Source organism: Euprymna scolopes, chromosome 3 (assembly GCF_053919585.1).
Source record: "Euprymna scolopes isolate OS-2025 chromosome 3, ASM5391958v1, whole genome shotgun sequence".
Classification (NCBI taxonomy): domain Eukaryota; kingdom Metazoa; phylum Mollusca; class Cephalopoda; order Sepiida; family Sepiolidae; genus Euprymna; species Euprymna scolopes.
The window spans coordinates 12,026,178-12,052,213 of NC_136484.1; the positions used below are offsets into that span (position 1 = coordinate 12,026,178).

The following is a 26,036-nucleotide window of genomic DNA, read 5'->3' on the forward strand; positions in this document are numbered from 1 at the left end:
AATAGCAATATTGCTGCTTCGACGCAATTCTTATATGTTATCCTTGTTCCATTACAATGTCACTGATTTATGGATAAATTATGCAGTAGCATTACCATTGTTCTCACTTCTACATTAAGTCGATTAAGCGGCATTCCGGATGGAGTTAAAGAATTTATGAATTCGATAGGATAATTTTTAAGTTCATTATCATCATCGGAAATTTAATCTATATTTTAATGTATATGTATACCCCCGGTTTATTAAGAATTTTTTCATTTACTGTTTAACATCCTGTATTAATCAGAGTCATGATGATTGTATTTGCCATTTTTTAGGGCTGCAATCAAATATTTCTGAAATTGGGGAACCATTACAGGCCAAATCTGCATGAAAATTTATGGCATCTACAGGAACATCAGTAAGAGTGCTAGTTAGAGTACCACTACAAATATGAAGGAACCATCTACAGAACTCCTGTTCATTTATGTTAATTTTGACGTTTTGCGTAAACATCTGTCCATAGCAAGCAGTGCATTATTGAATATCATAGAAGATTCATCTATGATTAATACCTTTACCTTTCTTAAAAAAAAGAAACATGCTCTGATACAGGAGAAACCTTAAATTCATTGCTCTCTGTAAGAATTACAGGTAGATTGAATATACTGTGGGGTGTTTCCCCTGAAGTTAGTAGCATTACAGCAATGGCAGTCCTTGCAGCAATGGCAGTTACAGTACTGTTGGGGTGAAGTAATCATGCAACGAGTTGAATAAAAAAAGTTGTTCGTCATCCAGACAAAGCATCTAAATAGAAGTAATTGTTGTGTAGGGCTTTTCTTTTTCAGATGCCATGACATCTTGATGATAGCATTAAAAACTTCTAATTGTTCATTGTTTAACAATTCAACATTAGACAGATTCATATTTTGAGTCATAATATGTGTAGGGGGGTTACCTAATGCCTGCCAAGAGGAACGATGTTAAATAAATATAGCGTTTATCAAATGAAGTGCAATGTTTTCACATTTGCTTTTATCATTAGCAGAAATGAGGTCTTCAATCATGCTCTATGGTTAATGAATAGCTGAAAGGCATCCACTGGGTAATGATAAAGATATAACATTGCAAACATGCTACGTAATTGTTTTGCATTCTAAATGTATCAACTGCAGTAAGAGCATTTTCTAATTGATTATCATCTTCTCTTGCCATAGTCTAAGACTGATGTAAGCTTGCCTAAATGTAGATAATGTGTGCCCTTGGACTGTTCTTAAATCTTCAAATGATTCTGCTCGAGAGACATAAAGGTGTAGAATGCGTAAGTAAAACTTCTCACCTTAATTTGCTGAAAGTGAATACACTTTTGTAATCAAATAACTTGAGAGCTCTCTTTTGTTCCACTTTCTAGTAGTTTTGTTAAATACATAATGATTCGGAATATCGTGGTAAAAATATTGGTACGCAGTAATATCATTTTAGTTTAGTTCATTGTGTGACATTTTTTTTCGCTTTTTGAATTGCATGTTTAGCTTGTCCATGTTGATAGTAAACCTGTGTATAGCTAAACGGTACACAACATGTAACTATCCATGCATTTTGATATCAGAAAGACGCTACATAGCTTCCGGAGATGGAGCATATTAGCAAGATATATATTGTTTAACTTCCTCTCTTTGTTTTGATCGTATTGCTTGTCCTTGGTTAATATTAAGAGATGGGTCATGCTTACTAACTTCCACCGTAGAACTATCGTGAAAAAATATTTAAAGATGCATTAAATACTTTGGATTGAAGGGTAAACTTCTAACTTGATATGGGCTCGATATTTTCTCAGTAGAAATGTATTGAAAGAAACTATCTATCTATTATCAGCACTTAAACTGAATCACCATTATTTCTACATTTCTAAGCTGGATATTAATGTTTTCTACTGTTTCCTATCTAAATGCCTTAGGAAAACTTTTGTGACATAGTCCCTGATTCATAGAAGGAGAATTAGGATTAGCTGCCCCACATGGGCCATGCACCATTAAAATGTGATTAAATCACGAAGCTTTGGATCTTTAGGTCATGGTATCTCTGCTGACAAAATTGCATCAATTTGTTGAACTGTCTTACTTTTATCCTGATCTTGCAGCATTATGATTATGACAATGTGGTAGCCTTCTTCTTTTGAAATCCAGTAACATAGACATAAGCAACAGAAGTTCCTAGCACATGTCTGTCTTTAATGTCCTTCAATTGTTCAGCCAGATGTGCATAATACAACCGTGATATTCGGTCAGGTCGATTTTGTATGAGTTCTGATAACCCTAATTTCTTACGATTTCAAGACATCGTGGAGTATATGTGTATGTAAGGAATAGGTCTAGCTTTCCATGTTTACAGAAAACTGTCATTGCCTCTTAAAAAACGTTGTTGGAGAGTACTAAGACCTCCTGGAAATGCAGATGGCTGAACAATTGGGACCATAGAATCGCCATCTTTATTCCTTACCAAATTATCAATTACGCCAAAATAATGAGCAGCTCCTAGTTGACTTTTATTGCTTCTAATGAAGTTCAATCTGCAACCTTAAACTTTCACAAATGCATCAACTACATGTTGTTGGAATAGTTTACCAGATCTATGGATAATACTGCTTAAAATCGTTTTTACACGTTCTTACAGCCCTGCTTATGCTTACATTTGTGTGTGTGCGTTTGTTTACGCGATTGACTAAACTTTTATTTTACGCTAAATAAATCATTTTTATTCAAATAAATCATAGATTTTTATAAGGCCAACATTCTTTTTTTAACTTTCAATACATCGTAGATGTTAACTGTCCTTATGCACTTATGTTACCATGCTTTTTAAGCATCGTATTTACACGTTTTTCAGTCGTGTTTTTTTAGTGTGAGCGTGTTTGTGTGTGCGATTTTCTAAAATTATTTTAAACGCTTCATAACTCTTTTATTTTTTATTGTTTATGCGTATGTGTACGTTTGTGCAGTAGATGGACTAAACTCTTTTCTTTACCTTACTGTTATGTTTGCAGGTTGAACAAAATAACGTATAAGGCAATACAAATGAAGACTCAACAAAGGTAGATCAATAAGAAGTGTATTAGGAAAAGTATATTTACAGTATATTTACATAATGGTTGTCAGGTAAGAGAGTCTTGGCTGGAGAGCATATCTACTCTCGGCTCGGCTTCGGTGGCTTCTGGTTAACACACACTCAGACTAACTGAGTCTTGCTATTTATGTGTAATATTATCCACATATGTAAATGAGTGGGTGCCACCACAACAGTTACCTAAATCTTTTTGTTTCCATAAATCGTTGTTTATAAGTCAAAAAGTTCTTTTACACTAAATACATCGCAGGTGTCAATTGTTCTTATGCACTGATGTTAACATTTATTTATGCACTTATGTTACCGGTTATTTACTTATGTTATGTTTTAGCATCGTATTTACACGTTCTTGTTTTAGTGTGTGCGTTTGTGTGTGTAGAATTGATTAAAATTCTATTTTAACGCTAGGTAAATCTTTTTTGTTTTCGTAAATCGTAGATGATTATAAGCCAAAAATTCCTTTTAATATTACGTTACATACATCGTAGATGTTAATTGTTCTCATATACTTATGTTACAATGTTTTTATTTAACATCGTTTTTGCATGATCTTACAGTCGTGTTTTTGCGTACGTGCGTGTGCGCGTGCGTTACAGTACGATTGACTAAAATTCTATTTTACAACGCTAAATAAATCGGTTTGTTCTTTAAATGCACTAAATTGTATTTCGTCAGAGGAATAGTAAAATCTTCGTCAATATTTATATTTATAAAAGTGAACGTGTCTGTGTATCTGTGTATCTGTATGTCTGTGCGTCTGTGTGTGTACATTTCCTACGCATTAACTCTGTCAATTTTAAGTCTACATACTCTAAATTTGTATATACAGGGTACTGTGATTTGGGAAAATCTTTGTAATCTGTTTTCGGCCAGAAATTTGGCTGTTAAGGGGTCAAAGTTCAACGATTTGACCTTTAAGAACTCTACCAACAATTCCTCCAATTTTGGGTCGAAAAAATTGAAATTTTAGATATAGGTTCCTTGGACATGGATTTAACTTAATAACTTGATTTGAGCCACAAAACAATACATGTAAAGTGGTAATAATTGGGGTAAAATATATTTAAAAAATTGATCTCTGCATTCTCTACCAAATTACTCAGATAATTTCTGGTCTAAACATTTGAAATTTTACATAAAGGGTATTTAGAGATAGGGCAAGCTTTTTCGTCTGTTTGGGGCGGAACTTTTAAGTTACCATTATATAAATGTATGTATTATGCATATTTGCATGTTTGCCTAAAACTTTCGACAGAGACGACGGATTTTTTCAACATCAGAATCATTTTGAAGTTTGACCTTTCAGACACCAAATATCGAAAAATTGGCTAAAATAATTAATATCTTCACCTTTAACTGGGCATTTTTCTACAGGGGGTCGCTTTTTTCGAAGATATATTCGAAAGTCATCCACTCCTTTCGATTGTCTAGCCTTAATTTAACCTACGTCACTTCCGGTTTGGCGCTGGCGGTAACAGCAAAGACGTCAGCTTTTCCCCCGTTCTTTTTCTCCTTTGCGGTGCGGGTTCGAGCCTGCCTTCCTACTACCACATTTTTTTTGCTGAACATACACCTCCAAAAACCCGGGCTACGCCGGGCTGAAATGCTAGTGTGTCTATAAACAGCTTTAGGAGCCGATTTGGTGCATCTAATCGTTTGATAGTGCTATCACGTTTAGGGTTTATGTTGTTAAAGCTAATTTCAGTACGTAATTAGAGGCATACATGTTAGCACAAGGATATTAAAGAAATACAGTAGATAATTAAATAGAAAATAAGAAACAAGGAACACAAAAGTTTCAGGAAGTTATTTATATATAAAAATGAGAGGATTTTGAGGATATATACAGGAGTAAGTAGTGTTAATGCTTAATTTTATATATTTTAAATAGACACATAATAGACTACTCGGAATTGTATTCAATTATATAAGAAACCATCCTTCAACAAAAAAAAACACTTTATAATGGGATTCGTTATAGATTTCATCTGCGAAGTTCATGAGTTTCGTTTGCTGATTAAACATCTGAAACAAAACGGTTTTATTTTTCGAGTGCAGATCATAATAGTAAAAATAGAAATATAACAAAAGGTTAAAAAAGTAATAGCTAGATAGAAATCATAATAAATATTACGATTAGGATCAGAGACGCTTGAGTGGGAGAGCAAAGATGTGGAATTACCTATCTTTTTCCAATGTCGACGCATACTTTTGAGAACACTTTTCATAACTTTTAACTCGCGGTTCTTGCTCGCATGATCCGTTACAGCTATCATGCCCTTTCGTGTCAAGTATAACGGATCAGCAAAATAATTTGCAACGTTATATATGACATATCTTTCCGTGTGGTTGAGGACTCTGAGTCTCAGTTTTTCTGTTAAAACCCCAATAAAAACATCGGTAGGCATAAATGGAGGGTTTGTAAACGATGCCTTGTAAAGTTTATTGATTACCGTCACGTGAGCTGCATAACCCCAACCAAGACAATAAAGAGGAAAAATGTTTCCTTTATATAGAGATTCACGAGGCATAGCCCGGTACCGCGCTAACTTTAAAAATTGTGGTATTTCTCTAATACGTGGGAAGCAAAGAGCAAAATGATCGTCGTAGTTACCCACTGAATAATCTTGTAAAAGAAATTCGACAATTTTATCAACGTCTAGTAGTAGTTCATCATTGATGATCATAACATATTCAGCATTTGGACAAAAATTTACTGTCCATTTCCAAGCTGTGATAACCTTTTTTATTATATTGAAATATGATTCGGTAAAGTTTTCCTGAAGGATGTCCCTATGGCGTTTACTTTCATCTCTAACCAAACTCTCAATGCGTTGATCATTACTTTTTCCGAAAATAAACAAATACTTGACTATTATACCTTTCCGATGGGGCATTGAGCTCTTGTGATTTAGCAATTCCCGTTCGATCTCTCTCCATTTAAAATGGGCATAATGCGTTCGAATCAAAATAAGAAGGAAAACTTGATTGTGTTTACTGCATAAATCTGGTTCGTTGATTGTTATATTATAATTATGTCTGCTTGTTCGGTTGTGGCTGTAATAATATTTCTCTATTTTGGAGTCCTTTGGTTGTGGGTGTAGTGTTATTTTCATTTCCTCCAGCATCTTCTTCCTCTGCAGAAAGTAAGGCGTTTCATCGGTTCCTGTTTGATAAAAAAACGTGTATATTTCAGTATATTTTTATTCAGAAAAACAATATCTGAGAAAGTATGTGCAAACAACCTTATTCAAAGTCAGCAGCGTTGGTTTGATGACATGAAAAGCTCTGAAAAGAATCGATTGAGGAGGCATTTTTTAGAAAGGTAGCGAGTAATGCTAAAATATAGAAAATGGAAATATGCTAGAAATAAATCAAGTTCTGCCTGTACATAAATATATGTATACAATATATGCATATTATGTATATATATATATATATATATTTATATATACACTCATTTTTTGCTTCCTTTTTAAAATTAAATATGTTTTAACTCTTTTTCAAAGTGTTTTAACATGTTTTATTAACTACTTGTTCTTATATATATATATATATATATATATATATTAATACAGAAACACACACAAAGATATATATATTTATATACATATATATATATATATTCATATATATATATATATATATATATATATATATATATATGAAACAATAGATAAGTAGATAAACTATTAAGAGAATAAAATTAAAATAGAAAAGAAATATACATAAAAATAAAACGACAAACAAAACCAAAATGAAAATGAAAATACAAAGAATATGTTACACGCTGCTATGTATACATATATACATGCGTATATAGTTAAATATATATATGCATATATATATATATATATATATATATATATATATATATATATATGTATATATGTGTGTGTGTGCGTGTGAATGTGTGTGTACATGTGTAGGCTTTTAAATTAATAATTATATACACATACACAGACATAGATTTACATGCACATATATGTACATATATATATTCACGCATGCATACGAGTATGTGTAATATATATATATATATATATATATATATATATATATATATATTCAGTAATGGGATTGATAATTTAAAATTCAAATATATATATATATATATATATATATATATATATATATATATGCTATTATAATTTTTTGTGTGAAAATATTAAATAAACAATGCTTAATTCAATGGAAATATCGGTAGTTCGAGAAATAATTTTTTTTTCGAGTTATATCGAATTCATTAATACGGACTTCAGGCCTTTTTTCGTAATATTCCTGTAAAAATTATTTTTTTTTTACAAATTACGTTGCTTTCTTTATATAAAAAAGCAACAATAAATTATTGCGTTTTTTATTTACTACTGAAAACCATAACTTTAGTAAAGGTATTTTTTGTTTAATCAAAATAATACATTTCGACTAAGATTTACATAAACATAATCCATTCATCATATTAAGCGATCATTATTTGATAAATACTGAAAATTTTATTAGAATTAGTTTATTTTCTGATTATTGGTGAGTTTTTATGTAAAGGGAAGGGTCAAAATGTTTATACAGTTTATTTAGTTACTTACCCCCCAAGGAGGTCGGATAAATCCCGACAGGGTCAAGCTGTTGTCATTAGTAATATAGAAGTAGGAACTCCTTTTTTCGAAGTGGCAAATGGGACTTGTCCGGCCGAAAATAATTTTAATGTTGTTCTCTGTGGAGCTTCATTATGTAAAACTTGTAATAATCTAATAATATAACACCTAAAGAATATAAATCAAATGTGACTAAAAAAATATTCGTTGTCATGTAAGTCATAAAATTTAGTCTACCTGTTGTCCTGTAGAAATTGTAATCTACAATACGTAGGAGTAACTGTAATGTCTCTAAATAAACGTATGAATTTGCATAGAACTGGTACTAAGGGATGTGTTCATGTTATTAAACAGAAATCTGTAGTCATTCGTCTTTTTCTGTAAAAATTATTGAAAAATGTAAATATAATGGATATAATAGTTTAGGTGATGTAGATAAAGATATCCTAAAGATGTGTCAGGATAAAGAAATCGACATAATTAAAAATGCGAGTAATTTAACCATATGGTTTGAATATTAAAGTAACAAAAAATAACCTCCAATATTCCGAAAATGTAGGTCGAGTATATCCAGCTTTGCCTCGCTACGGTATTAGAGATAGAACATATGTTAATAGAAATAATAGAGAATCTGCTATTTCATGCGAGGAATTCTTTAGTAAAAATTTTTTTACAAGGTAGTCACCACTTATCAAGGCCCGGAATCCACTCGGGGATAAGTGTTGTTGCGTGTACAGTAATCAATGGGGTAGTATCGTAGTAATCGTTAGTATTGGAGATTCGATAAAGTGTCTTACTTTAGGAGCGGTTCATCAGGAATTTGTTTATGTTGGACTAGAAGACATCCACATTCTAGTCAGGTGGGAAGCAGGCAAACGGAACAGAGTTTTACAGGCGTGCACTTCTAAGAAAGAAACTTTGTTCATGGAATCTACGTTTTGGTTTTGGCACAGATAAAGAGTGGCCAAAAATTTTGACAGTGGTTTCAGTAAGAAAGAAGAAATGAACGATTGGCGAGGGGGGACCATAGATTGGAGCTCAGACGAACTCTTGCCAAAGAAGTAAAAATATAGACAGGCTCGCAACGTCTCTTCTGTGGGAGGGAGGTTGCAGGGAAAAGAAAAGAGCATCCCCCACTAAGCCACGAAGCCTAACTAAAAATAAACTAAAAATATTATAAGTAACCAAATTTCTGAATCTTTCAATGATATTAGGAAACTGGTTCATCAAATTAAACAGAAGGTTTTGAAGGAAATAACACCGAAAATATTATTGCAATCGGATACGAAATGTAGGAGAGACTATTTCATTCGATGGTATGAATATATTTTGGATATAATCGGCACTAAATCATATAATCCACCTGTGGAAGGTATACAAATAAACCTAGAAATGCCTGTGTAGGTTTGTATGAAAATAAAGGTTTTGATGATATAAATTTACCTAAAATATTAAATAACGAACTAAAAATAATTACTATCAAATGAGATACAGACAAAAGATCAAAAACCAATAGTCATATATAAACTATGGCCAACCATACGTAATAAGGTTTTCAATTATAAAAAGGCAGTAGAACATATAAATATAAATGATAATATTATAAATATTCCAGAATGTGAATGTAATTCCTCTCCTTTATGTAATGATGAGATAAAACATGTAATTACAGAAAATCTGAAGATAGTAAAAACTTCTAAATTAAGAAAGCTCCTTAGAAAAGGTCCCAATTATAGAGAAGCTAAATGCCTAAATTACATTAAAAGCGTTAAAGAAGTAACTAAAACATTAGAGCATTTTATTATGTCTATCGCAATATATATATATATATATATATATATATATATATATATATATATATATATATATATAAATCATTACAATCTACGTTTGATGCATGGAAAAATAATATACTTGAATGCGTAAATAAATAGGTTGAGCGTATAAAAAAATTAAACGTCCTTAATAAAGTTATCCTCTTCTTACAAATTCAGAAATACTTAGAGAATTTAAAAGACTTCAAGATAAGTTTGTAATAATTCCTATTGATAAAGTGGAAAACAATATCGGTGTTGTATGTCAAAAATATTATATACAACGTTTACTGTTAGAAGTAGGAATTATATGTACAGTTTCAGATACCTATAAAGTAAGTCATATTAATCTAGATAGTATTATTCTGAATAATAGCATTATTAGTGAAAAAAATAGGATTAAAGTAAGAGGAAAAAACAAAATCTTCCATGTATGTATTGGATACCTAAAATGCACAATATTCCAATTAGCGCTAGGTTTATCTAGCTTCAAAGTATTACTAAACGTTTGAGTAAAGCTATATCAGTTTCATAGGTGTAGATGTATAGATGATCTTATATGTATAAACGATAATGATGAATTCGAAAAAATAAACATCTTATATATTCAAAAGATTTATAATTGAATTGTTAACAGAGGACAACAGGTTACATTTCTGGATTTAGATATAAAAATTGAGAATGGGATGTTTCTTTATAAAATATTTGATAACAGAAACAGTATGGTAGCCTTCAAGTCTAATGTAAACAAGTTCTTGCTGAACAATCCCTTTAAATAATAAAATTGCATCAGACTTACATCATTAATGATTACTACACCACTACCTTATATTCATTAACCTTTATCCTTGAGTGGCCTTCCGACATGGATAAGTAATGACTTTCTTGTAAAAAAGAGTAAACTGGCGCGCAAAGAAAGGGCAATGTGTCTTTCACCAATTACTTTGGCAGCCTCGTCAGCATTTCCCGGTCGGGATTCTTCAGAGAATTTACAATAGACGAAAGAAAGTCTTGTGTGCATCTTAATTAGTATAATACTACATCACTTTATGTATACCTAAAAAGGGCCAGGTCTCGACGTTACTCAAGTACATCAGAAATGGCTAAACCTCAATTATTATTACAATGAAAAGAGAATATACCTGGATATAATGTTATTCACACATGTCTTAAAGTTGTGATTTACTTTTTTATAATTTATGTAATTACGACAGGATCTATTAATAACTAATGATTTATACATATTATTAGGGCAACTAGATAACAAATCCCACAAACCGGTCAAGTGTACGGGTTTTAAGCTAATATACCTGCTCTGTTCACTCATTGAGCACTCTTTGGTAGACACATGTTGTTTCATTGGATGTACTTCTAGGAAACTAAACTCTACTGACTATATATATATATATATATATATATATATATATATATATATATATATATATATATATATATATATATATATATACGTTTTGCGTTTTATTTTTATTACCGTATCTTTCTGTTAAGTTACATTATTGTTTCAGCTACCCGGCCGTTTCTTTTTTTTTTTGCCGTCTGTAGCTTCCTCAGAGTTTACATAAAAGTATTTTGGGTTTTTTTTTCTGTAAAAGTCTGAGGAAGCTACAAACATCCCAAAAAAACGGCCGGGTAGCTGAAACAATAATGGAACTTAACAGAAAAACACGGTAATAAAAAATAAAACGCATATTTGCTCTACAACAGTATTGCTCACTTTCTTCAGTTTTTATTAATTACCATTTCTACTGAATATATATATATATACATTGATATATATATACATATATATATACATGTATATATATATATATATATATATATATATATATATATATATATATATATATAATACTATTGAGTTTTGTGAAATTTGTGATTAAAATCGTGTACCTGCAGATGTGTCGTATGTTTTTTGCCGCACATACTTAGGTTTATGCTGTTAATTTTTTACAGACAGATATCTTGTCTGGAGTAAATAAACATATTTAAAACTACATGCATTATTTTTAAGCAAATACAATTGAAATATTTGTTAAAAGCATGTTATTCTCTTTACCTACTCATTATTGTGTTAAGTTGCTTTCTCAAGTTTAAAAATTTACGTGATTAACATAAAATATATTCAAAGTCTGGCATTAAGATTAATGATAGGAAAAAAGAGTAGACGCTGCCAAAACTGTATTAATGAAGTTGTATGTTACCACAGGGAATGTTATATCGTATTTACAGATATTTGCCATTTCTGGTGCCAAATGTAATTAACAAATCAGAAAATTGTTTGGATTTTGCTTGAAGAGAGATTGTGAAGGTTTTCAGCTTCTCAAGCAGACAAAATAGTCATTTTGCCAAGCATCTTTGCAAAACAAAATCGAATGATAAATACTGTCTTCAGGATGGATAATTTGTGAGGTTGAACGGGAGCTGCTTTGGAAGAGCGAAATTATTTGAAGAAAGAAATATGAGTAAAATACAAGTTAGGAATAAAAAGTTCTCGATAAAGTAAAAGACAAAATGTATAAGGCAGGAGATTGCGAGAGAGATTGAACAAATATTCGCAGAAGAAAGACGGATATATGATGAAATTTTTATAATATAATATGATATAATATTATGTATATGTATATAACAATTACCGATTGCATTTTGTAGAATTACCAGCAACAATATCACGTTTTGATACAACAAACTCCTGAAAAGACACAACAAAAAAGGATATCAAATCATTTATTTTAATCAAATAAGAGGTTTTAACAATATAAATAATGATTTTCTTGCAGGAAATATTTGTAACTCTAACATAGTATTATCTATTCAACAAAAAAGTCAAACCCCCTCTGAAAAAAACAAGCTAGAAGGAGTTGTGTTTGAAGGCTATGTCAATGTACTTTACATTATTTTTGTAAATAAACGTAGTATAATTGAAAATTATCGAAATTATTTTTATCTTGTCATTATTCTTTAATATACTAGCACGGGTTCACGGTATTTCCCATAAATTGCACTGACATAACCTATAAAAAATATCCTTGAACACTACGTGCTCTGTTTCAAGGAAACAATGATTCTTTATTGAAAGACATATTCACAATGACAATATATATATATATATATATATATATATATATATATATATATTTCAGACAAATACATTTAAATCTAGATTTGAATCTAGAGAAAAACAACTATTTTCTTTCAGCTGAAATAGAAATGAGCCTTTTTTACATTCAGCCCAAGTTTTTTAAGACCTTGAATCTGATAAAATAAACGTATGGTTTTGTACGGCAAACCAAAACAGTTATTTCCTTAGAAACATCATTTTGTATCCTCAGGAGGTTGTCCATTTTGAATTTTGCACGCCAAAAGCCACCTACAATAAAATGGTGATTTCCAAAATAGGTTTCGTTTCTTCTTCGGTCTGTTAATATTCCTAAGATTTCTACGTATGAAAACTAATATTGTCAGACCTGTGTGAACAAGTAGTTGTCTGCATTAAGCGTTTATACTAATAATCATAAAAGTAATTTTAGATTCGAAAGTTAAAATGTAAATATTTTATTTATCCTCGCTATAGTTACTATAACACACACACACACACTATACATATGTGTCTTTGTGTGCATGTGTGTTTTCACATACATATATGCATGAATATATATCTATACATACACACGCATATATATATATGCATACACACGCACATATATATATATATATATATATATATATATATATATATACATACATATATAAAGGGCAATATTTGGTTTCCAGATAGAAAAGTGCAGACACAAAAAGAATATAAATATTATATTAATATTTATATAATAATCCAAACCGGATGTGAAAGCTCAATAAATCCAGTAAGGGGATATAAAATAAAAATCCTGAAATTGAAAATTTATTCAAATTTTCAAAAGCCTTTATAAAGTTGTAAGGTATATATACAAAATTTTAATTATTCGACAAGGAATACAACGACAACAAGAAAACCCTAACTCCACTGAGTTTTGAAGAGTGCAATTCTTCTCATCATAGGGTAGAGTTTGCAAAATATGCAATAAATTTTACAGGTTAATGCGTAACAGGAAACAAGCAATATGAAGTTCATCATATTGCATAAAAAATGGTATTTAACATTTTTTAAACAGTTTGATAATGATTCGAACAGATTAGAAAAGCAACACATATATATATATATGTGTGTGTGTGTGTATGTGTGTGTGGGGGGTGAGTATATATATATATATATATATTATATTATATTTAAGATTATTATGGACCATCTTCTTCCAAATATGGGATTTCCTGGGATTTTACTTGTACAAATGGAAAGTCTTTTAACTTTCTTGAAGATTTACATTTGGATTTTACCATCACTGGATATTTTATTTTCCACCAGACTATCCATTCATTTGTAATCATCTTTTTCTTTACTATATTCCCTCTGGTTCACTTTTTTTGTTTTCAAGTAAGATCTTTGACTTACTTATTGTTTCACCAAATACTTTTGCATGCAAAATACGATCCCGCATTTTGCTAATTCCTACCCTCTGATGAGAAAAAAAGTATTTCTTCGAAACTCCGCGGATTAAGGACTATCCATTTATCTAGTGTTTCCTTTTCAGATTAAATATGTTTTTAATTCATCTCAAAGTGTTTTTTAACATATTTTATTAACTTTTTGCTCATATATATATATATATATATATATATATATATTCGCGATAACGAAGATAGACCTTATAAATAAATTGTGCATGTATTTATATAATTTAACGTTAAGAGAAACATAAAGTCAGTTCAATTACATAGAGAAAATAATTTCGAGTTTATTATCGCCTTGGTTCATGGATTTCGAGATGAAAGGAAGGTTGTGACATACTTTGAATAGAAAATGAGTCAACATTTTAATCAGAAGTGGAGGGTCGGCTATTCATCAAATATCAAGCGTTGCATGGCCCAAATGCATTGTTCAGAATCTTCGACGGTGTATAAATTCTTAATAATGTTGTGAGGCATGCTATTTGTCCTAAATAACAAACCTGTACGACGTCTTTGCAATTCAAGTAAATAAATAATGTACTTATTATTGTGTGAGGCAAAACACATTTATAATGAGACGCCGTGGCCAGCCTAATGGTATAAATAACGCGTGTATTCGAGGCAAAGTAATGTTGTATCAAGAAATAGATTTCTCCGTCGAAAGTATCGCCAATATTATCCAGCGAAGGCGAATATACATTTGGGCAAGGTCTATTACATAGTTTCTCAAAGTGGGCTGCACGGACCCTGGGCCTCCGTGAGTGAGGCTGAGGAGCGCTGAAAGCCCGTTCTTTGATATAATTTAATATGGAAATATTAAATAACTGCGTAAATCTAATTATTGACTTTTTTTACTTGGAAGAAATATGGTACATAACTACAGGTGTAAAGAGTTTCATATAGTTCATGAAAAAATAATTTTAAAAATTAACAAAAAATGTTATATTTTTTTATAAATCTTAAACAAAATGTGGTTTTACATATTATCATTAGCCAGTGTAAAAATGTGAAATTATCTTGGTGCTCCGTGAAAAAAAACCTTTGTCCTGTTCAGGAATTCCATTGTGTCCCTAAGTTTAGGAAACTCTGGTCTAATTACTATTGCTTCAGGAGGTTTTAATGATAAATGTTATTTCATCGTCTAGCTTAATCTAAGTACAAATGATTACTACCCTAAGGGTAAGGTTTTAAATGAAACTTTTATTTTGTGAGACAAAATGAATTACATTAAGTACATAGATCCTTAAAAGTTGGTTTCTAATATCGAAGTTGAGGGGAAAGATTTTTTTAATCTCTAACGGTGAAAAAACCCCTACTATTTCCATTTTCTTTTCGAGTGACGTAACGTTGCACACACGTTTTCCCGTGTGTTAACAAGTAGGAACCCAACACGTTGTAAACTCTGTTGCAAAAGAGACAAAGACAAAGAGTAAGGAAAAACGTATAATTCGCTGATTCAAGTTGCTACAAAGACGTTTATTTATCCTTCTCTCGACACGCATGCCTGTGATGTCATCCATGTGTTTCTAACGAAGTTATGAACAGGTCCTTCTTTTTATCGATGTTTTTTTCTTTTTACTTACCTGGCTGTCATTGCGCACTCGGCTTAACCATTTTCACATTGCTGCTATACTCGTGGTACCGTTCTAGTACAAAGATTGATACAAAGTTCAATTCAGGATTTTAAAAAAACATTATTAAAAACAGAAACATGAAAATGGGGATATAAAAAAATTTAATTTAATTAAATTTCTGTTTTTGTTAATGTTTTTAAAGTCTTGAGATGTTTCCAAAAATGTAGAATCTGATATGTTATTGTACCGATATTTTTTAGAATAATGGAATATGATACTGCACAGTCGGGAGATTATATTTATAAACGATGCTGCAAGGAACTGACAAATTGATTTAATTTAATTCAGAAACCAGAATTGCTCCATAAATATTAAACGTTTATGTAGCCATTTCGCATGTTTTTTTTTTTCGTCATTAACAAGGGGATGTCAAGATTGCAACAACTAAACATAGTCAGATTGTTATTATTCCACGTATTGCATAAATTGTACAGTTGCTATTTTACACAAATGGTGGTTAGTCTGTAATTGGGGCGGTCAATAATAAGCAACAAATCTTCTCTTCTCTTCTCTATCTCTATCTCTTCTTCTTCTTCTATTTCTCTTCTATTTCTATTCTTCTATTCTATCTATCTTGTATCTTCTATATCTTCTATCTTCTTCTATCTATCTTCTTCTTCTATCTTCTATCTATCTATCTATCTATATCTTCTATCTACTATCTTCTATCTTTCTTCTATCTATCTTTCTATCTATCTATTTTCTATTCTATCTTCTATTTTCTATCTTCTCTTCTATCTGTCTTATATGTATATTATATATATATATATATTATTATTATTATTATTATTATATTATATATATATTATTTATATATATATTATTATTATTTATTATATATTTATATATATTATATATATATTATTTATTATATATATATATATAAAATTAACTCATTTTTTTTATTATTATTTATATATATAAAATGAACTCATTTTTCTCATGTGACTTTGACCTTAATAGGATTAAAAATCAAGACATTACATGCAAATGTAATGTGCAAACTGCACCACAGGATCTGAGGTGTGCTATAGGCCTATTACATCTACAGTTCCTCGATAACCGTACATTCCTATATTTTTCCCGATGACAGTCCACTGCCAAAACCGGTTACATTCAATGAAAGTTGCAACATCCTTTTTCTCTATTAGATTCCTCCTTTTCCCGCTCCCCATTTACACAGCATCGGATGCGTTCACAAGGAACAGTACGAGAAAACACCGGTTTGGAATCGTACAAGGCTATCCTTTTAATATTCGTTCCCTGATTAATGCTTTCTGTTTTACCCTAAATAAAATAAAAAGAAAAAACACAAAAAGAAAACGCGATTACTATTATTATTATTATTGATTTCTTTTTGCTTTTTTTGTTAGTCTAAGACGCAACCTGCAAGACTAACCAGTTCCTACTTCCGATTTTAACCTTGCAATATAAATATACCTTTATTCATTATCACTTGCAACTAAACATTTAGTTTTACACAAAGAATAAATTCTTTACTTTTTATTATTACAACCCAACGATGTCGTGAATTCACTTGCATTTCACTTAAATTCAACTTAAGATAAATAAATGCATTTAGAATTCGAGAAAACAAAAAAAAAATCATTTAGAATTCGTTCACTGCGGAATTGATATTTGACCTAAGTCACTTTTTTATTTAATTAATCACGTTTTTTTCGTCTTCTTTGTTTTTCTGCGTTTTCGCCTCAATGATTCGAGTTCGAGCCCCCTCTCATCAAACTTTTTTGGGACTTTTCAAACACCCGGTCATCGCCGGACAGTTTCTATTGCATCACGTTCATTTTTAAAGTTTTTTTCAGGATTTTTCTTGCTAGTTTTCACATTGTTTTTTTTTTAATATTTAAACAAGGTTATTACTTCGCTTTGTCTTCATTTTACCCCCCCCCCACAACAACACACGCATGTAAAAACCCCGGCAACGCCGGACACCCACCGCTAGTAATGAAATTAAAATTTATGAATTAATTAATTTATTCTGGCCTAGACATACATGATGTTTTTAACTGGGGATGCCACAATATATATATTAAAAATATTTTCACTTATAAAATACTTCAATGGCAAATGCCTTTTTAAGTTCGTCACAGTTTATCTTTAAAATGATAATTCTATAAAGACAGTTTCGGAAGGTTAAAAGTATACAGGAAAATAAGTAGTTTAATTCTACTGCGTTCAGAATTAACAACTGATTTTATTGCATGTTTTACAATATTTTTTATTTTACCTTTTTTCGCATTTTTCTCTATTAAGTCAATACTTTTTTAGATTCGTAACCGTGAACAATACTAATTCACCGTCACTTAATTGTATTTTGCTATTTATCCTCCGGGAAACACACCAGGGCAAATATTCTATTTTTTATATTATAAATATATATATATATATATATATATATATATATATATATATATATATATATATATATATATATATATATATATATATACTAGCTGTACCCGGCCACGCGTTGCTGTGGGTCAGTTTGTTAAAATGGAACACATTCCTCAAGAAAAATTGCATTTTGTTCGTTTATTTACTTTTATTATTTTTTGCAATGTTTTTTAATCAATAAAAGTTGTTATTTTTTTCCCCAAAAAAACATTCATTTTTTACCAAAAATTGTTAGGTGAAAGGTTTTTTTTCAGGAAAACTTGCACTTTTTTTAAAGAAATGTGACAGTAAACGTTTCGCTTTGAAAAGAGAATTTTTATTATAAAAAGAACAGACGAATGCTTTACATGAACACTGTAAATAGATAGGTGAAAGTAGAAAAAAGTTTGATTCTTTTTTTCAAGAGAATGTACAAATTATATTTTTTTAACAGATGTTCAGAAAATAAACAGAAAAATACTTCCATCAATAATTATGCCAAAAAATAAATAAAATGATGATTTGGTGTTTCAACATTATGCTTATAAATTACGATAAAACTTGCTGAGTATGCACTGTTTTACGGTTGTTGTAAAAATGGAATGGAAACTTAAATTTCGCTTCGTTTTAATCTTTCTTAATTTTTTAATTGTTCCCCCCAAAAAAAACGAATATAATCAAAACAGTAACATTCAACAATTGTACTTTATGTAATATAAAACAAAATAAAAATTAATAGCGAAAGGGCAATAATTGCATTTTTAAACGAAAAAGTCAGTTTGGTATATCTTTTTGTTATTTTTTACATAAGCCAGCTTACCATTCACATTGGAAATGTCGACATTTATAGGTTGTCGGGTATGTTTACAACGAATAAACACTCCAATCTACCCATGTTAAGAACGGCTTTCGGAATAGACACCCCTAACCTTGTTAGCATACCCGAAAAGCTGTAAAAGTTGACGTGTCGAATGTGAACGATGAGTTGGACGTAATGTAAAAATGTACCGAATTTAAAAGGGAAGGAAATTAAAATTTCCGTTCCATTTTAACAACAACCGTAAAGCAGATCATTCTATGCAAATTTTACCTCACTTACTGTATTAATGCTATTTTTTAAGCAAAACAAAAAAAATATATATTTAGGTTTTGCTATAAATTCCTAAACTCATTTCACCCTAAATAATTTAGGTGACTAAATAGGAATCTAATTGAATCTTTTATATGCTAGAAATTCATTTTTCTTCGAGTTATATCGAATTCATTAATACAGATTTAAGGGTATTTTTTCGTAATGCTCCTGTAAAAATTATTTTTATTGTTACAAATTACGATGCTTTATTTATATAAAAAAGCAAAAATAAATTCTTGCGTTTTTTATTTACTACTGAAAACCATAATTTTAGTAAAGGTATTTTTTGTTTAAACAAAATAAAACATTTTCACTAAGCGTCAAGTAAAATAATTACTTCATCATATTCTGCGATGATTATTTGATAAATACTGAAATTTTCATTAAAATTGGTTAATATCCTGATTTTTGGTGAATTTTTAAGTAAAAGGAGGGGTCAAAATGTTTATACACTTTGAGCGTCGGCATTCATTTTGTCTTTACCCACCATTTTTCGATGAATATTTGATAGGAAGCCGACCACGTGTGCTTAATTTAAATTAAATTTCAATCACATGGTTACATTATCGATAATCATGTGATTAAACCCATTGAAAATTTTCTGATATTGTAAACACATTCTGTTTACATTAAGCCTGTAGTTGTGAGACCAAAATATCCTTTTAGTGATATCGTATGCAGTGTTGGCAACTGAGATTTAAAAAAAAACACGAGATCAGGAGAAAGAAATCTCCAGAAAAGCCCTAGATTTTAACTTTTATCGTCTGAAATTTTTTAAATCACTAATTCACGCCCCCCAAAACTCCATATTTTAACTTCCTACCATAAAAAATATTATAAATATAGTATATTCAATATATAAAATGTTCCGTGTTTTCTTACTATATGTTTCTGAAATTATATTGAAGCGGTTAGCTCCCCAGAAGGCTTACATATTTTATCAGCTAGTTTTACCTGTTTTTTCAGAGAGGTTTTTTTTTGCATGAAACAGATCATAAACTCAAACTTTTTATTTTCAAAGTTAAATTGAAATATACTGCAAATTAAACATCACAGTAATAGTGCAACATATTTTGAAATTAGAAAAATAAAAAAAAAAAAACTTTATTTTAGCATGTTAAAAGTATTTAGGTTTGTAGATAATTAAATTCTACTGTATTGGTATAAGTTTGTTTTTTTGCTGTTGTTTCTCGCTTTTTATCATTTTCGACTAAATACTTCTAAATTAAGCGGGGTTGCTTAGATCGTATTTTAAACTAAACTTCGGAGGTTGCAATGCCCCCCCACCTAAAATTTACTTGGAAAAATCGATTTTATAGCGAGATTAAAGAATGGTTAGCCGAGAAAAAAGGTGAAAAACGAAACAAATAATCAATAAATAATTGTTACCAAAGGCAATAAATGCTACTTTTTTTTACTTACATGAATGAGTTTATTTTATGTTTTAAAGTATTTTCAAGCGCTTTTCTTTATTTTTTTAATCGAAAATTTCAGGTGTGTGGATGCCAAATATCCCCAGATTTTCTAGAATTCCCCGCTAGATTGCAAACGAAATCTCCAGATCTAGCAGGAAAACCGCTAAATTGGAAACACTGGTCACGTGACGGGAAGCAGTAATAAATAATTCTCCATAAATAAAAAATGACCTATCGGTACAAAGAAAACCACCTATTTATTATAGAAAAATTAAGTATAATGTTATAATTAAAAAGAAATATATAAAAACACACATGGGTATAGTAAACCTATTATACCAAAACGTGGAAGCCATCCATCCAATGGTTCTTTAGACTCTTAATTGCGAACGAACCAAGAGTTACATTTATATATATATATATATATATATATATATATATATATATATATATATATATGTGTGTGTATATAAAGTATGTGTGCATATAAATATTCCAAATAACGTTTTGTTGTATTCGATCCGCATTGGCATTTCGCTTCACAAAATGTATAATAATAAACAAAAGACGCAAAGAAGTCATTGATTAATTACTGCTGAAGGAAACGTTTTTCTACATAGGCATCACCACGTATCAAGGTCAAGAGGTCACTCGAGGCTAAAGGTTAAAGAGTGTACAGTAGAAATTGGACAATATAGTAATCGTTAATAATGGAAATTCGGTAAATGTGTTAACTTATATGTAACGGTTCATCAAAATCTTGTTTACGTTAGACTTTAATACAACCATATTGTAGTCAGCTGGAAAGCAAGAAAACGGAAGATAATTCCACAGGCGTGCAGTTCCAAGAAAGAAGCTTTGTTCATGGAATCTACGTTTAGGTTTAGACACAGATAAAGAGTGGGAGAAATTATTGATAGTGTTTTCTGCTAGACGGGTGTTTCTTGTGAAAGTCTAGCGAGGGGGGAAACATTCATTGGAGCTCAGTCGAGCACCTACCATGAAAATAATGATAAAGCAGAGACAAACTCTCAACATCTCTTCTGTGAGAAAGAGGTTGCAGGGAAGAGAAAAGGACATCCCCCTCAAGGCTACGAAGTCTATTTTTAATTCAATCAAGGCAGGATAAGTCCTTTCTAGCAACTGCTACCCAGATGTGGCAACAGTACTCCATCTCTGGACGCACCTGGCTCTTATATAGATAGAGAATTGCATCAGCAGTGAGATATCTACTAGATCGATAGAAGGATCCCACCATTTGTCCTAGTGGTTCGAGAAACATAGAAAGTAAATAGAAAATCAGACAACTCCCGTCTGAAATCAATGCAAAAGAAAATACTTTGCTTTATTTCTATAATGAGTTATTTCTCTTTTACTTGTGCGGAATTTGAGTCGGTCATATCTAAGCGTCTATTTTACTTTGCTCAGAACATGGTGTAAACTGCTCAGATTTGCCTGTAATCTGATGTAATTCGCCGATCAGCAAGTCAAAATGTGCTGCAAGGAGCAGACGAATTTCGTATAAACACTAGAAGAGAAAACCAAAACAAAGTAAAGAAACTATGAAAAATATGGGGACTTAAAACACTAGAAATATATGTTAGACAAACAACTGTAGACCCGCGAAAAGTATTTCTCTGTCAAAATAAGAAACTAGTTGGAGTCCAAGAAAAATTGCATTACATGTAAGGCTCTGTAGTGAGGGGTGTGGCTGTAAGCGCACAAACATTTACAAAATATCTATGAACAAAAATCTATTAAACCTTTTAAACAATTTCTTGGAATTTATTTAGAATATAAATACTTTTTGGCAAATCAAAAACTATCCTTTAAAATATTTTTTTTGTTTTTTAAATCGTTGAAAGACATGAAAATGCATGAATTGCTTGGAATAAAAAATCATTAACATCATCAATCGGAAATAAAAACAAGAAATAACTTTTAACAAAACAGAACGTACTCCCGAAAATATTCTTTATGCGTGTGTAAATCTTTGAAACACCCCAAAATGGATTTGAAACACATATCAATCAAGAATGAAATTGATTTGAAAAACATTATCAATCAAAAATGAAAACAAAAATATTTTTTAACAAACCAGAAAATATTCTTGCAAATATTATTTTTGCTTTTAAATATCTTTAAAAGGTCCTAAATTGAATGACTTTCTTATAAAAAAATATTGTTTTCGAAACATTTCGTTTGCGGACAACCGCCACAAAAGACAATGTGAAAATCACCCCTTCTCAGGTACATAGTATCATAAAAAACTAGACACTTCAAAAGCAAGTGGACCCGATCTCATCTCGGCTGTGCTATTTAAAAATGCTCCGCTGAGGGTGCTTCCATTCTCTCAACACTTTACAATAAATGCCTTAACGAATCTTTCTGTCCCGACTGCTGTAAAACAACTTCTGTGGTACCAGTCTTCAAGAATTTCGTGAAAGAATTGACCCATTAAATTATCACTTCATTAGTCTTCTCATTTTCGCCAAAATATTTGAGTCCTTAATTAATCAATTAATCAATTTACAGCTGACTGACAAACGATATGGATTTAGACAAGCCCGTTCAACATTAGATATCTTAACTGTAATCTTTGAACGTATATACCGTTCACTGGATAAAACAGGGAAGAGTAGAGCGGTAGCCTTCAATAGATCTAAAGCTTTTGACGGAGTATAGCACGATGGTCTTCTCGGGCAAATTAGATCATATGGTATCTCTGGAACAATACATAATGTAATTAAATCCTTCTTAAATAAGAGAAAAATCCAAATTGTCCGCGAGGGTCGTACATCTAAACATTATGATATAAATGCGGGAGTACCTCAGGGGGCTATTCTTGGACCTTTATTATTCCTGATATTCATAAATGACCTACCTGATAAAATTGTTTCGGAGATGGGTATATATATATATATATATATATATATATATATATATATATATATATATATATATATATATATATATATATATATATACTCGTGCTGGTCAAAATAGAATATTTCATTTCGTTTGGGATAATTGTCAGCTTTTAAATTATACAGGCGAGATATCTTATATTTAAATAACAATTGCAACTATTTTTAATCATCTGAGGAGGTGCATATGCCAAACAATAAGTACTTTATTGACACATTAGAAAAATTAACGTTTCAATTTAGTAGAACATTTTGTCGTTGAGTAATCTTAAACTAAAAATATTTTGCAAATATTGTTTAAAAATATTTTGAAAGCAATTTAATAATACTGTATAAGTATGGGTCGCTCTAAAGACATATCTTTGCCTGAGTAGCAGCGTATGTTTGATTTGTGGGCAGAAGGAAAGACGCACAAAGAAATCGGAATCAACGTCGGATGTTCAAGATCGGTGGTGACCAAAGTGCTCCAGAAAGGTGCTGAGGGTGTTTTCAACAGCAATAACGGGAAATACGGACGTAAAACCACCAATGAAAGACAAGACCGGGCACTGGACAAGGTAGTAAAGAAAAGTCGATTCCAATCAACAAGTCACATCACTGAAGTGTGGAAACAGGCCTCTGATGCCGACGTTTCGAGAAGCACTTTCTACCGAAGGTTCCGGCAACTGGGATACCGAAATCCTATAGCTGCCACCAAATTGCTCCTTAACAAGAAGCAGATGTTGAAGAGGTTGCAATGGGCAACTGCGCATCAAACCTGGACTGCAGACAAATGGCAGCGTGTGATCTTTTCAGATGAGTATCGATTTTGTATCTCCTTCGGCGACCAAGGGCCACGCGTTTGGCGAAGGACCACGGAACGGTATAATCAAGAATACGTTTGGAAGTCTGTAAAGTTCCCGCAGTTTTGCATGGTGTGGGGCTGTATGAGTGCTAAAGGCATTGGTAATTTATGCTTAATCCAAGGAACTGTAAAAGCAAGAGTGTACCAAGATATTCTGGATGCTAATTTACTGTCAGTGTTGGAGAACCAGTTTGACAGGAAGGCTACAGACATCATTTTTAAACATGACTTGACAGCACCACACTCTGCCAAGACCACGTCTTCCTGGCTCCGATAACGATCGATCCCTGTTCTTGAATGATGAGCGAACTCTCCAGATTTGAACGTTATTGAAGCCTTGTGAGACCAGATAAATAGGAACCTCCGCAAAGAAAAGCTACTACATTTGCAACCATGAAGATTGAAATCCAGAACGAATGGGTTTCAGTGTCTACACAGGATTGCGAGAAGCTTGTTGAGCCCATGCCCCGGCGAATTGATGCTGTTATCAAGACAAAAGGTGTTGCTACTAAATATTGATAAATTTTAATTGTATTTATGCCAATAATTTTTTTTGGTTTACTTACCTTCCTTGGTCTATTATTTTGAAACACGGAATATTAAAAACAACTGACATTGCAATTGATATTAAAAGAAAATCTGTCGTAAAACAACTATTTCAGTTAGTTTAGCATGATAGGGATGTTTTAGCACCAATTACATCTCACAGATCGTCCTCAATAATAATTTAGCGTAATAAAAAAAAATAATGTTCTATTTTTGACAAGCACGAGTATATATATATATATATATATATATATATATATATATATATATATAAACTAGCATATAAAAACAAAAAAAAATTTGACCTAGATATAAAATAGATCAGGAAAAAGTAGCACACACAAAGGAACGGGACAAACGGAGGTCAACTGGGCATTTGAACTGTAAGTGCCTGCTCCTTGGCTGATTAGGAAGGGTGCGGTGAAAACTAGAAAGCTGACTGGCTTACTAAAAACTCAATAGAAGGCGCATATATAAAAACGCGAGAGAACCACAAAATTCTCGCATAAGCCTGATGAATCCTAGCGCGAATGAAAAGCGGAATATTTTGTGTAGCTTAATCGACATGTATATTTTATAATTTACTTCCTAGCTCTACCTACGTATTGAGCACTATTGAAGTAAATACTTAAAGTTTACGCATAAATTTATATTTTCGTATATTAATTTATGTGATTAAATGAAGTAATTATATATATACACATATATATATATATATATATATTACACACACACACGCACATATATATATATATATATATATATATATATACATATATATATACGATTGACACATAAAAATCATCTATATGAATTCAAACGTTAAAAGTTTAAAAATACTGGAAGCATTATATATAAGATCTAAACAAATAAAAATAAGCTATGTAAATTTTAAAAATAGTAGTAACATTTTGAGGTGCGTGGGTAGGTGCGTGTGTGTATGTGTGTCTGGGTGTGGAAATAATTATATATTTATATGTGTGTGTGCATGTGTGTGTGCGTACACATATAGTTAAATATATACATATATGCATATACATGCCGTAATGTAAAATTATAAATTATCATAAAAA

The 26,036-nt window shown here is 31.0% G+C and overlaps 1 protein-coding gene across 3 annotated transcripts in view; it reads right to left on the minus strand.

Annotated features, from left to right (window-relative positions):
- Positions 1 to 4,898: 4,898 nt before the first annotated feature.
- LOC145253156 (beta-1,3-galactosyltransferase 1-like) overlaps positions 4,899 to 26,036 on the minus strand; it is a 32,384-nt gene continuing 11,246 nt past the window's right edge. For 2 of the 3 annotated variants that reach the window (XM_080112911.1, XM_080112910.1), the window contains exons 2-3: positions 12,163 to 12,218; positions 4,899 to 6,268 (exon numbers count right to left, since the gene is read on the minus strand). In XM_080112911.1, the coding sequence (XP_079969037.1) occupies positions 5,100 to 6,230 (1,131 nt within the window). In that variant the 5' untranslated portion in view covers positions 6,231 to 6,268; positions 12,163 to 12,218 and the 3' untranslated portion in view covers positions 4,899 to 5,099. The remainder of the gene's footprint in view (positions 6,269 to 12,162; positions 12,219 to 26,036) is intronic. The other variant, XM_080112912.1, reaches the window with a different exon arrangement.